Source organism: Epinephelus fuscoguttatus, linkage group LG5 (assembly GCF_011397635.1).
Source record: "Epinephelus fuscoguttatus linkage group LG5, E.fuscoguttatus.final_Chr_v1".
NCBI classification, from domain to species: domain Eukaryota; kingdom Metazoa; phylum Chordata; class Actinopteri; order Perciformes; family Serranidae; genus Epinephelus; species Epinephelus fuscoguttatus.
Window position 1 is genome coordinate 34,308,586 of NC_064756.1, and position 14,483 is coordinate 34,323,068.

The 14,483-nt window shown below is 43.3% G+C and overlaps 1 protein-coding gene across 5 annotated transcripts in view; it reads left to right on the top strand.

Moving 5' to 3' along the window:
- Positions 1–2,791: 2,791 nt before the first annotated feature.
- aplp2 (amyloid beta (A4) precursor-like protein 2) overlaps positions 2,792–14,483 on the top strand; it is a 63,587-nt gene continuing 51,895 nt past the window's right edge. For 2 of the 5 annotated variants that reach the window (XM_049575426.1, XM_049575428.1), the window contains exon 1: positions 2,792–3,113. In XM_049575426.1, coding sequence (XP_049431383.1) covers positions 3,042–3,113 — 72 coding nt within the window. In that variant the 5' untranslated portion in view covers positions 2,792–3,041. The remainder of the gene's footprint in view (positions 3,114–14,483) is intronic. The other 3 variants (XM_049575424.1, XM_049575427.1, XM_049575425.1) reach the window with 2 other exon arrangements.

Consider the following 14,483-nt stretch of genomic DNA (forward strand, 5'->3'; position numbering starts at 1 on the left):
CACATCCTTATAGTAAATAATGTGGACACCATTATGTTCACCATTACTGTTCATTGGTTTTGTGTGTGTGTGTGTGTGTGTGTGTGTGTGTGTGTGTGTGTGTGTGTGTTTAAGGGTAAATGTACAGCTTCTCAAGATATTTCTTCAAATACAAATACTTCAAATAAACAAAGTAAATATTAAGTATGAAGTGAATGTCTAGTATAGCTAAAGACAATGTGAAGTAGCACTTAATGTGCTTTAGATTTTGAATAATTATACACACACAAACAGAACAGATATATGATAAAGATTCAGTTATCAGTGGCAGAGCAGCAGTGTTTTCTCTGTTTAACAAACACCTGCACATGAATAACAACCTGTTCTGTATTTATTTAGCACTGTGTCCTGTTCAGAGCCACAGAATGCATAGAGTTAATTCATTTCTATTTCTCTGTCATGCCAAACACCTGGGCCATCCCACACGGGAGAACAAGACACCACTATTTTACCATTATCACTATTATTATTTTATATTCATCTTTTGATAATACAAAAAAAAAAACCACACACACAAAAGAATAAAATACAAAATAAATACATTTTCACATTATAAAGTACCTCTTGATTATCTCAAATAATTTGAAACAACAATTTCACATCAACACTGAAAGAATTGCTACATACCTTCAATTTATGAAAGTAAAAGTATAAAGTAGCATCAAATGAAAATACTTGTAAGTTAAGCACAAGTAGGCTGACCTCACATTAATTTTTTGTTACTAACCTGCAAAGTATCAAACAACAGCCTCAAAATAGTTCAGTCAACTTTTGAAAAATATTTACCTGCACCACTTGTACTTTATTCTTTGTTTCTACTGTATCTTTTGATGTGGGCTATATGATACAGTATTTTATTGTTATTTATGTCAAGCACAGTAGAAAGCATTCACAGCACGATGTAGAGATTTGAGAGTATGTGACAAATATGTAACAAATATACCAAACAACTCAACAAATAAATACAACTTTAAATGTAATGAATAAATAAATGGAAATGCTTGTATTTACATATTTATACTAAAAGCACGTTGACTGAATGTATGTGTGCTTCTTCCACCACTGCAGCTCATAAAGCGATGTGATTATGTAGGCATTAATATTAGTAGAGTAGACCAGGTCATAACCTATAACTTACTAAATTATATGTTAGAACACTCAAATTTTGACACAAACCTTACAATTTGTAGTAGACAAATCCTGATTTGTCTACTACAAATTGTAAGGTTTCAACTTCTCCAACTATAACACAGAATCCATTAATTGATGTCAAACATGAGGAGTTCCGCTGTTACAACCTGGCCCAGGCTAGGAGTGAAGAATTACTTATAATACACATAATAAACTGATATATACACTAATAACCAATTAATACCAAGGTTTAACTCACTAACCTCTACCTGTCAGATGCTAACCTCTCATGGAGTGAGTCTAAAATACTGCCTCAGTCAAGTAACCAGTCAAAACACCATTTTGCAGCTGTGTTGATCCACTTTCTCTGAGGTTTGTCTCATCTGCTCATTGACACAGGGCAGATAGAGTATTACTCAGGCACAGACCTTACTGTCATTCCCTGCCTCACCTCATCTGATGCAGATTTTAGTACTTGTGGAAAAAAAGGACCAAGATAGATAGATAATGTGTTCAGTTGTCAGTGGGGTTAGTTGTAACATCTTTTGAAAAGGTGTTACAACCATCTTCATCCCTGTGAGACATTGTTTAGCTAACTGTAACAGAACGGTGGTTTGAAATGAGTGAAAATGAAATGCCTCACATTTCATCCAAGAGACTACTCTCTAATGCAGGGTATCAAACATACGGCCTGGGGCCGGGGGTCCAGTCTGGCCCTCTAGATGACTTTGCACACCTAAATGTTGATGCACATGTGAAGGCTGAGAGGTTTCAGGAGCAGTTTAAACAGTGAGCAGACACTTGATGTAATATACTACCTTAGAGGTTTTTCCACTCTGATCAGAGTACAGCTCTCTTATGTATTGAATAGTGTGCAACATATTGTCAGCCAGCAGCTTCAGTCCAAAAGAATCTGTGTCAGACTTCTGTATTAAAACAATATCAGTGGAGCCCTGCTGCTGAGGAACTGACAAAACTTCAGATTGTAAGAAAAAAGTCACAAGTAATGACAGTGAGTAGCCGACTGATTGAATGTGGAGAAACAAAGACATACTGTTGAATTTGCACATCATTTTTCTTTCTTATTTGTTGGCAAATAGATGACTGTTTTCAGAATGAAACTGATGAATGATGAAATTAATATTTATAGGTTATTATGCAGTGGTTTCAGTGGTCCGGCCTACTTTAGATCAAATTAGCCCCTAACTAAAATGAGTTTGACACCTCTGCTCTAATGTACTGCCACATATATAATTCTAATTTCAACAGTATCACTAGTCATCAAAAATATAGACACAGTCCAGAAAGTTACTTTCATATGTGAAAATCAGTGTTTTGGCTGTATGAGCTGCATCCTTATTCACACAGCCACGAAATGTCACATGCAGATAAGAAAGGAAGTGGTCAGACATGACTCATAGGTCATCCCTTCATGGTGGAAGTGATGCTGTTGCAAGCATTCCCAGTCTCCCCTATATTCATTATAATAATGTGTATCACAGGAGGAGTCCAGTGTGCATTGTGTCTCATGGCTGTTCCTGCAGCCGGCCGCCTGGTGGCGCAGTGCGTCCTGCTCAGTGTGGCTCAGATGGAGCAGAGGAGGGAGGAGGCAGCAGAGGCAGAGCAGCCGCGCCACAGACTCACAGTCCACATTTCCAGAGAAGACCGACACTCTGTTTCCCACCAACATTCTCTGTCGAGCTCGGGTAACAAAACAAGCGGAGCCGGACTCGTCCCGCTCTCCGGGATATTAGATTATCAGATTATTCCCAGGACGTGGTTTGCCCTTTATTCTCCCGGACGTCACCTGACACATAGAGCTCGCAGGATATATAAGTTATTTACCGTAGCACAAGCGGAGATCCTGGAAGATGGGTTCAGTCCCGGCGATATCTGTCCTTATTTTGGGCATTGTGGTTCCAGCGCTGGCCGGCTACATTGAGGTATGTAATCTGAGGTGTTCTCTGATTTATGCTGTGCCATGGTTAGTCTGACTCGGATCTAAACACCAGTGTGTTTTCCACATGTAAAAGCAAATCTTTTGGGCCTGTATATGTGTCCTCCATACACATGAGGCATTTGTGACTAAGAGCTGCTGGTCTCTCTCTGTTATCCATCTTAAGGTTACAGTATATTTTTGTTTTTGTTTTGTACTTCTTCCCGACAAGGTTCACACACAAGTAGCGGAATTGATCAGACTGATTCTGTTAATAATGCAAGGATTTACATAATACTTTTGTTTTATAGTTTTAAAGGCTTTAACCTTGTTCATGGAGGCTGATATAAAATCGGATCTAGTTAAATATTAATGAGCTTGTTTTCAGGTCATTCTTCACCTCCCTCTTGAGCACTGATTGCAGTTTTTTTATGTGTGTGTGTGTGTGTGTGTGTGTGTGTGTGTGTGACTTGAACAATGTGCTGGCTGAAAGGAAGGTGCTGTAACAAGAATTACAGCAGGGTTTGCTGCAGAGATCAAATGAAAGACAGCAGGCGCTTTGTCAGGCCTTTGGGGACACGCAGGACCTCTGCAATGGATCACAAACAGGATACTTCCTGCTGTGTAACAGCTAGTGTCCATCATGTGTAGCCTGTGGCCTGTATTATGTATTCTAAACAGAGAGGAGGAAATCCTTTACCTAGGTATTCAAACTCCAGCTTTTCCTGTGTCAACAGGTTGGTCCCCCTCTCACACCAGACACTGGATCAGTGGTGTAGTGGTGGTTGGTGAGGTTGGTGTGCTACTAGATGGGTAGGTTTCAGATGAGGAAGTGGGTATACTGTCCTATATGTTCCAGTTTCTTTTTGGCTGATGGTGGCTATACTGTGAACACCCAGAAAGAGAAGTGGGTATACCCCACATACTCACTATGCCACTGCCTGTGATGCAGGCAGGCCCCTCTAAGTGTATTATATGTCTTTGTTGTCATTATAAATTAATCTGTGAAAACACTGCACATGAGTCCATTTGTTAGACATGTAGGACCTCCTTTACAAACACACCCACTCACACACATGCACACACTCCTCACCTGTCCTATTTTCACTGCTGGATCACCAGTTGTCTCTGGACACTGACGCCTGCAGTGTCAGACTTGTGTGTCATCGGATAACAATGCACCCGTTTTCAGAGCAAACTCCCCACCCCCACCCCCACCCCCTCAGAGGGTAAACGCAAGTGCTCCTGCTCACTGCTGAAGCGACCATGACAAAACATTTTAACAAGACGTCTCCTCCTGGCACTGCTGTGCAAAGTGGTTATCAGAGAATGTTCCCCTCTATCCTGCATTTGCGACAAAAACCTCGGCCATTTTGAGGCAGTATTGGCTGGCATTGTGTGGAGGGGAAATAATGGTTATTATGTCCCCAACAAAATCTATGCTGCTGCACTCTCTCTACAAAGACCTGTCCCCTCTGCAATGATTGTCTCCTCAGTCAGCCTTCCTAACCACACAGACGTGCTGGTCGATACTGGACAGACTCTCCTGAGATGATTAATGGATGAAATCAATGAATTTTCCTGATCAGTCACCCAGATTAAATTGAGAAATTTATGGGGTCTGTTGGGCGCTTTGACTTAAAAGTGCATGCTGAGGATTCCTGTGGTTTAATCAATGGCTGTCCTGAAGGACAAGGCTTTTTTCTTTGTTTGATTTGACATTTGTATTTGCAGTAAAACATCACATGTGTCAAATACGGATACGTAGCACTCTATCTACAGGAAAACTTGAAGTGGAAATACCTGAATATACACCTGTAGGGAAGAACACAGATATGAACAGTTGAGATAGAAGAGAGCAAATCCTAAAAGGTGGCTGTTTACATTTAGAAGATTTATGACAGGTTACATCTTTACTTAAAGGAAACATGTGTAGGATATAGTGGTACCTAACAGTGAGGGTTGCAGATCACAGCCAGCAGAAACTTCTCCCATGTGCCAAGCATGAGCACCTTGTTAGGATTCTGTCAGTGTTCATTATTCAGGAGGTTTTTACTGGAAGCTAAAATATTTGCAGAGTTCTCCTCCTCTCCAAAACAAACAGACAAGGTGATTAAAACTGGTAAAACCACTGAATAAAACAGTTTTAAGTTACATGTACAAATCAGTGTTTCTCCTACGCTGCAGAAGGGCTGCTAGCCTGGCACCTGCTAATGAGTGCTCACCTTTTTTCTCTGATAGCTTAAGATCCAGACGTTCAGGAGGTTTTAAGCAGGTGTGGAATTTTCCGCAGAGGTCTCCTCCTCTACAAAAAAAACTGACTCCGTGATTCAAATCAAGCGCTGACTACAGCAGTTTCATGTTAAAATGAATCAGTTTTTTCTGATGCTGGATGTTGCTGAAGGGCTACTAACTATGGTGGCCAAAGTGAAAACATAATTGGCCCTATCCAGAGCCAGTGTTAAGTATGTCTGTTCTGGGCCCCTGTAGCATGGTGGTGCAATATGGTGGTCTCTGTGGATGAGGACCTGCTTCTTATATAGATATAAACAGCAACTTTAAGGTAATGAGAAAGTGATTCTTATTTTCAGGTGCTTATACACTAAAGGAAACATACTTATTATAAATAATTTCTACTAATATAAACCCCTAAATCCTACACACTGGACTTGTAACAAAATAACAGATTACAGATTCACCATCAAGTTAAAAATCAACATGTCCTTTTCTCAGTGGGCACTAATGAAGCCAAAGCTGTGTTGCCCTTTCCTGCCTATTTCTCAATTGTTTGAACCATGTCAGGGCTCTACAGTCATAAACAAACTGCCTGCTGTTGCTGTTATTTGTCAGTGTAGCTGCTGGTGTGTGCGGACTGGGCCCTGCTGATGAGCTTGTGGACACACAGCTGAGGTAGATATTGCTGTGTTGACATGCTGACTGCACTCCCCTGGACCTTGAGCTTGAATTTACGAGCCGGTGAGAGCTCCTCAGAGACGCACTCACTGTTGGTCAGGGGTGGTTTATTCCCTCCACTCCACCTCTCTCCTTCCATTGTTCCTCATCTCTTTGTGTACTGCGATTGTCGAGGTGTCATCGGATCGTGGCCGCCGTCTTGTTTCGCAATTCCTCCTTTTTTCAAGCATTTCGGGATAAGCCAGCTACTTCAGCTGTGTAAACGGTTTTTGTTTTGTCAGATACCTGCGAGAGTGCCAGATTGTGAGCTTTTTGTTTCTTCAGCTCCCCCCCCCCCCCCCATCTGAGCATCTCTGTGTCGCAGGTTTTACAGTCTGCAGTGGCTTCAAAAGAGGTTTTGCCCTGGTGATTTTCACCTCTTTACTCTGTGTCTTGACTTATAATTTCACATTCCTTTTTGTAAACAAGAAGCATTTTTTTTTCAGTTTCACTCGCTCGTGGAGAATCTAGGGTGAGCAGCTGTGTCTTTTCTGGAGCTAATTCAGAAATAGGGTGCAGGCTACAACCACATAGCAGGTTTACCCAGAGAATTGCATCACACTGAGGCATTCACTGATATGACTCCCACTGGATTAATGGAATACAGAATATCTGGAACGGTTAATACATTCGGTACATTTTATTCTCTGCTGACTTAAGCAAGCAGAGATTATGACACACAGTGTAAAAATGATGTTATGCAACACAGAATCATAAAAAAAATGTTGGTGTCACATATATCAACATGTGTCTAAATTCAGGGCAAGATTGAGCTTGTATGGAAAAGACTTGTTTAAAAATGGCAGCATTAACTTATTCTGGTGGAGTGACTTTGGCTTTTTAGGGTCTGTTTGCAAACATAGACTAGTCAGAGTGGCCCCAGAGGAGTGGACAAGCAGGTCCAATCAACAGAAGTGCAGAAATGCTGGATACTTTTTGCATAGCAAGAGGAAGAAAAAAATGACTGTGGCGCTGTGCTTATTGCTCTTTGGTTGCAGCCCTCTTGCAGCAGCAGTTTTCCTCTTATCATCTTAAGTCTTAATGCGTGCTTGGCTGTGTGTTCTTGTAGGTGAGCACTGATATTAAAGTGTGCTCCTGTGTGCCTCCATGTGTGTATTTGCTCTGGATATGGGCTGATAGTGAACAATTGCATGTGAATGAATGCCCCCAGTTGGCTGTGATTGTCGGGGCGGGTGCTATGGAGCCATCTCTTAGCAGGGCTGAATGATTCCCTATGAGGGCCTTTTGTGTGCCCCCTGAAAAGCTAGGACAACCCAGGGTGTCGTTACAATACAAAGGTGATCAAGATACCAAGCAGAGTCGGAAGCAAAGGCAGACTGTTGGTGATGTTTCACGCCTGGAAAAAAAAACAGAACAACAATCAGTAGCACTTGCATTTGATAATGATCTCTCAATAGATCGTTGTGGGTGGTGGAGCACAGCCTTCTGTAGGCTGTCTCTTCTTGTCTCTAAGCTGTAAAGATTGTCTCTTTTACTTCCATGTTCTGCTGTGTCAGTCAAGTTGAAGGCAGCGGCATGTGCTCCATCAGGCAAGAATCAGCCTCACTCGCCCTTGAATTTGTAGATTAGCACCTAAAACCTTGCTTTCAATTGTAGGGACAGCCCCGTATCCCTGTGAATCCTCTTAGTGACAAGAAACACTGGGTGCTTATAGATCTGCAAAGGGAAAGGTACTAATCCCACAGCCCTACCCTTCTCTGTCTGCTCATACACACACTCATACGCTCACTCAGTTCACTCCCCCACTCACCCACTCATTCAGTCAAACCCTCATTTCTAAGCTCTGCAGAGGAAAACTGACTTTGAAGTAGCACAGAACAATGTGAGTCACCTGCGTGTAATATAATATCAGTGGTGTTCGCTCAACATTGAAGTTTGATCTGTGCTCTGTGACTAACAGTGGGAAGGGATGTCTGATTGAATCTGAGCCCTTAATCTCCGTCCTTAAATTTCCTCAAAGAGGCCTTCCTGCCACTCGGTTCATCTACAGTTTTCTGTCTCTGTCTTCTTTTCACCGCCCTGGCTGTTTCTTCCTCCATGCCCATGCATGTCTCCTGGAGCGATTCCATCGACAGACACACTCTCAGCTCATCCTGGGGATTTAAATAGAGAGGCCTCATCAGGCGAGCCTTGTTCTCACGGTGCCAGGCTTTGTCTCCGGGGCTCTGCGTGTGCTCTAATTATCCCACGTGAGCGGAGTTGCCTCCTTTTTTTGCAACTGGAAATGCATGCTTGTGCGTCTGTGTATGCCTCTGAAATATGTGTGTGTGTTTTTGTATGCCTGAATTCTCTTACCGCTCAGCTCATCACATATTTAGTCAGTTTTTCTCAGTGAAAGATCCTGGGCGGCGGGGACTTGGCGCGGAGTGAGTGGGTTCAAAACGGCACACTCCTGACTGCACATCGCTTAAGTTGCACTAGGCCTCCTGCCATATGTAGGCCAATCTGCACAGCCTCGACAATCCTCCCCATGTATACGCAGCCAACGTAAGCGCCATTACACCTGAGTCTGTGTGTTTTCGACAATAGCTTGGCTCAGCATGGCTGCATGAGAATTCCTTTTGTCAGTTTATATGCCAGAGTGCTCAGGAATGCATAGCCCGAAGTGCAAACGGCTTGCTGTATTGTGCAGCAAGCGACTCTCTTCCTGTGATAGCACTATGAGAGTGAGAGAGTGACTATACACTCTGACTAGTTCAGTAGACAAAAACATCCTCTTAAATCCCTTTGAAAGGAGTCCTGCCATTCTAGACTTTATTTTTTAATGCATTTTCTGTTTGAGAATGAGAAGACATTCAATGTAGGTGGGTTAAACCCTGTCACCCCCTACTCAGTCTGTGTGTGTGTGTCCCTGTGGCTCAGTGAGTCACTCTTGCTGCTTGGGTTTTTCTTCCCATGAATAAAATATCTGATGTGCTATCTGTGAGTTATAGTGCACTTGCACCTCTTCTTATGGCCCCACCTATCTCTTCCTCAGTCCCTGTCTGTCCATATATGAGGGAGGCTTTGTTTGCTTTCCCCTCCCTGTCTTATTCATGTGTGCAGCTCTCATTTTTGTAAGATCAGTGAGTCATACGTAGGCTCTAGCAAGGCATGTGCACTGATTCATCTGGCTGTTAAAAAAAAATAAATAAATAAATAAATAGAATAGAGGCAGGCAGCTAAACAATCAAAGAGCCAGTGTAACTGTGTGCCAGGCACTGGTTCCTGCTGTTTCCATGCTCAGCTGCACCAGAAATTGTGGTAAGAGCATAAATTACTCAAGGGCTGTTTTTACTCGTGTTTGAACCCACCTTCAACTGAATTTTGCCTCACTTGTCAAACAAGAGCATTCAAATCAGACCCAGTTTTCCAAACTCCAGTTATCATTGATGTGTCTTTTCTTAGCACGTTGTTTATTTTGTGTCTTTGTCTCTTTCTCTGTGAAAGCTTGAGCGTGTGGATGGGTCTGTCTGTCTTTGTGCATCATATGTCTCCGCCTTTCCTTTTCTCTGGGTGTGCGTGCAGCACACCGGGAGGCCATTTTTTGATGTTTTGTGTCTTGGTATCACTTTCAGCGGTCTTCAGGGTCATGATCGAGGACTGTCATACCCACAGCTTCTATTTTTTAGTAGTTTCGAGGTGATTTGAGAGCCACGAGAAGTCCCTCTTTTAACTTGTCTGCATGCCCAGGTACAAACACAGTGCCACAGTTTTATTGCTGAAGGAAAATGGGGGAGGAGGTTTTGCTCTTGCCTTGATAAGCTGGATGGATGACTGGCAGGCTGCCTGGCTGCTATAGTGCTCTGTTTTGCTGAGCAACGCTGCACAAATACACCATCCATTGCCAGGGAAAACAGAACATGTTAGTTCCAGCTCCCTCCCTTTCCATCTTCCTGCTCACCGAGCTTCCTTCATATCCCTCCTGTCTTTACCCCCGTGCCAGTAGTGGAAATGGTATCATCCAGACTGGAACCAACAGTGGTGTGAAGTCCATCCTGGTTCTTTTTTTCTGAAGTTTATCCTTTTTTTCCCCAGGAGAGTGGGGGGAAATGAAAATGTCAGAATGGTAAGAGATAGAAGCAGTGCAGTGTAACTGTATACCCCCAGAGAGAGGGCTGTGCTGCTGCTGCTGCTGCTGCTGCTGCTGCTGCTGCTACTCGAGCTATGTGACGGCCCTGTTAGCAGGCTGTCTGATACAGCACTTTCTCAAGGAGAAGGTGGCCAAGGACAAACAGCAGCTCTGTAGGATGGTCCACTTGAGACTCAGACAGAACAAGGGGAGATTTCACCTATGTGGGGGGGAAGAGACAAAGGGATACACTAGCATTCTACCTTAAACTTCTGAGGCACAGCAATATTTTTTTCCTGTAATAGAAGTTATATGATTTTTTTCTTTGAGTTTTCCTCCTACTAATGTATAAGCTCCTGCCTTCATGGACTGTAATTAATTCAATCAGAGGTGTTCATGCATGATGAAGAGTTGAAGCCTGCAATCCCCTCCCTGCCCTCATAGAAGCAATAAAAAGGAGGAGGTTTGTGTATTGTATAATTTAAGGAGAAGGCGAAACGTAAATGAGAGTTAAACCCGGCTGGAATTCATTGGACATAATTTCCTCAGTCTAAAATAGGAAACCCCAGATGACTGAGTGGGGGAAATTAATGTAGCTTGAATGCTAGCAGGAAACCCTGGGAAATAAAGGACACTCACAGACACACAAACAGACTGTGACATATAATTTGACTGAGAGCATATGCAGCAACTCCCTGTTCTGCCTCAGTCTGTAATTCCCGTTATTTCCCTTGCATCAACTGCACATACATTTTAAGGAATACAGATTTATTATGCAGAAAAAATAACTTTGCAGAAGTCAAAAGCATAGAACAGACAGTTGAAAGACTAAAAGTAACAATTATTTTCACCACTGATTTATGTGTTTGTTTATTTGTTTGTTTCAATGAATTGCAAACTCACAATATTGTGAAAAATGCTTATCACAAGGCCCTAGAGCCTGAGCTGTGGTGGCTTATTTTGTCCAATCAACAGTTTAAAACCCAGAGGTATACAGTTTGTAATGATGCAAAAGAAAGAAAAAAGCAAATCCTCATATGTGATAAGCCTTGAATACTTGAACTAGGAATGTTTGGCATTTTTGCTTTCAAAATGACTTGACAGATTAATTATTTATGAAAATGATCAGTTAATCGACTAATTTATTCATCAACTAAAGGCTAGTTCACATTACATGATTTTCACCCTGATTTTGCGTCGCAGAGATTATCATAATCTTTTGAGTGTTCATACCTGGCGACATGCGTTTCTGTCAGCGGGAGTCTCACCAACTGCGTTACGACCTGTGTGTGCACACCACAAGATTTCTCCACCGAGCCCTCGCTGACAGAGCCCCAGATAACGCGGTGACGTCACCAAACTCCGTTTTTTAACTTGGGCACGACACATTGTAAAGGCATGGATATTCTTCCTAGTTTTAAATCAGATCTGCATCCTGGGCCTGGGTCCAAACACAACGCGCTCCCCGTGATCCTGTGGACGCTGCCATTGTTGTTGTTGCTCGCTGGCTTGTTAGTGTTGCCAGATCTTGGGAGAGAAACAAACAAGCAGGGCTATGGAAACAAGCCCAAAAAAAGCGACTATCATGCATTTAAATAACTTATTAGATGGATATATAGAGAGAAAGGTGAAGTTTAGAGAGCTAGCCCAAATAAACAGCTCCACTTTCACTTATTAGCCCAAAGTCGCGACTAATAAGGGGACCTGGCAACCCTGCACTTGTCCTCCTCACATTTCTCCCGTCCTCGTGCGTGCTGACATGGGACATATCCCGCCTCTCATTGGCTGATGCTCTTTGTCAGTCGTGTCAGACTTCTCCAGTTTTCTAGCATGCCAGATATCCAGTCCCAGTCACAGAGGGGGCAACTTGCTCGTAGGCTTGTTCACACATGAGGACTCATCGTGGCAGACTACCTGCCGACTCACCTCCGACCCAAGGTGGCTCTCAAGATCCTCTGCGACGTCAGAATCGCTGTGAAAATTGTGTAGTATGAACTAGGCTAGGCTTAAGACTAAGTTCACATGATGCGCTGTCGGGAGTCTTCTAGTTGAGGTTTCCACACTTGTAATGTGAAAACCTGTTGACTGACCAGCAACAGTGGGTTCACACACCGTAATATCTTTCACCAGGAGGAATACCTAATGAGTATGTCTGGTCTCTTTACTACATTTTGTCACCGAATCCCACACATCCTCTAGGTCTAGTCAGTAATGTCCCTGACAGGTCCAGATATTTAGTCTTTGTGATATCTAGGATGTGTCTGCTATGCATTGGTTAGCCTTGCTCGCATCTTAAAACGGTTCACACATAGCACCCAAGCACTGTTTTGCAGAGCCAATGCCGATTTGCCTCAGGTCCGGGGCTTTGTTGGGGAGCTCCAAAAACTGTCAGCGAGTGGAAAATCAGGGCTTCAGTCATGTAGTGTGAGCTAGGAATTATTGTTTCTGCATCGCACAGTTCCCTAAGCGTGTCCCATTGCATGGTGTGTGTATCTGTGTGTGTGCTGTGTGTTACTGCATGCTCAAGGCCTAATTGTAGGCAGCATATTTAGCATTCTCCACCAGACCTCCTTCCAGCCAGATCAGGCAGTGGCTGAGCTATGACCCTATTATCCTTGTATCTTTCTTATTAATTCTCTAACTAATGACCAGTAGAGGATTCCATTATCTGTCACAAAAACTTATTATAAGACCATTCGCACTGAAACATCCATGGGAAATGACTCCTATAGCAACAATGATTGTGCATCAAAGCATGAATTCTGAGGGCTGTCAGATCGTGAGCTGAAGGAGTACTCGTCATTTGACATCACGTGTACATTTTTTGTTACAACCATTTCCACTTTGCGTAATAGTGCCCTGAAATGGCACTTTTTTCATCACAAAGCTGCACCTCAGGAATACTGTAGCCGTGCACCTCTATCAGCCATTTTGATCTGAGATAAAAACCAATCAAGCACTCTAGAGAATTCCATTAGTTTGATGAGATATGAATATAGCTCCGAGCGCAAATCTGAAATAGTCTGCTGTTTTCAGACAAACCCATTAAAAGTCATTTGATCTTCTGCAGCTAATTATAGAGCCTTCTGAGCAGCTAGCCTCCTTCACCGGACTCCACCCCCTCCATTCCCCACCTACCCTCCAACCGCTCCCTTCAGTGTTCATCACATCCCCTCCTTATGTTTCAGGAGCCTATTTAGCGTCACTGCGCTATTATTGAGGTGCTGGGAGCTGAGAGGTGGCCCAGTCATGCGAGGGCTCAGGGATTTGTCTGCCTTATAGTCGCTGTCATGGTGCTGGTTTGGATTTGGGATCTCTCCCCCCCAGAGAGGTAATAGGATGCAGCAGAGGGGTCAGTCTTGAGCTGTGGACTATAGGGAAAGACGCAGGAGGTGGGGGAGCAAGGTCAATCGATTGACAAAAAGCGAGTGTAGTAGACAGGCTCAGAGATGGATGCTCCTGCTGTGTCTTTTCCATAGAGACATGACTGATTAGCTGTTGGCCTCAGCATGTCTCACTAGAGTTATACTCTTCACTGGTCTGATTGTAATCCCTCCGCCCCCTCCCCAGAGGACAGGCTGAGGGAGGGCAAAGCAGGGCTTAATGACAGATAAGCATATCTACATTACATCCATCATTTTCCCCGGGTAAAGATGGCCTCCCTTTCATTGCCCGGAGCCTCACAGGCTAATGCACACACGTGGCTTGTGTCTCTGCTTCACTGCTCTGCGTCTGCAGGAGGGAAAAAGAAGCAGGGAGCTCTGCAATCAGAGTATAGATTCATTTAAAATCAGCTTGGGTGGTCGTGGGAGAATGGCACTGCATGCAGGCACCAGAGTCACACTCGGCTGCTGTCCATAACTTACTCCCAAGTCAGGTTGAGTGTCATCACTATGACTGAAAATTGTAATGCAACCTCAGATGATGGCAATACAATTTCTTGAAACTGACAGTTTTGAAAATTCAATATGTTCTTGACAGTATGTTCTCTGAGGTGAAAAACATTTTCACATCATCTCCACAGGGCTTCAAGTATGAATTTGAAATATCTGAATGATAAAAGCCATCTCGCAGGTAACATTCAGCAAAAGATATAGGTCCCTATGTCTGGTCGAAGTGCAGGTGTGAGTGCACCAACTGCATCCTCAGTGTGTCTTGTTTTCCAGTCGCTCAGACCACATTTGGAGGTGGCTGCATGTGACCATGTTGTTTCAGCAGTTTGTATGCCAATGTTTCATGGGCCACATTGAAGGACCACCTACTCAGCTGACATCCTTGCTTATCAGAAAACTGTTGCTGGTACAGTTGCACAGACACAGAGCTGAAGGATTGTCTTGGGAGCCACTGTACTCC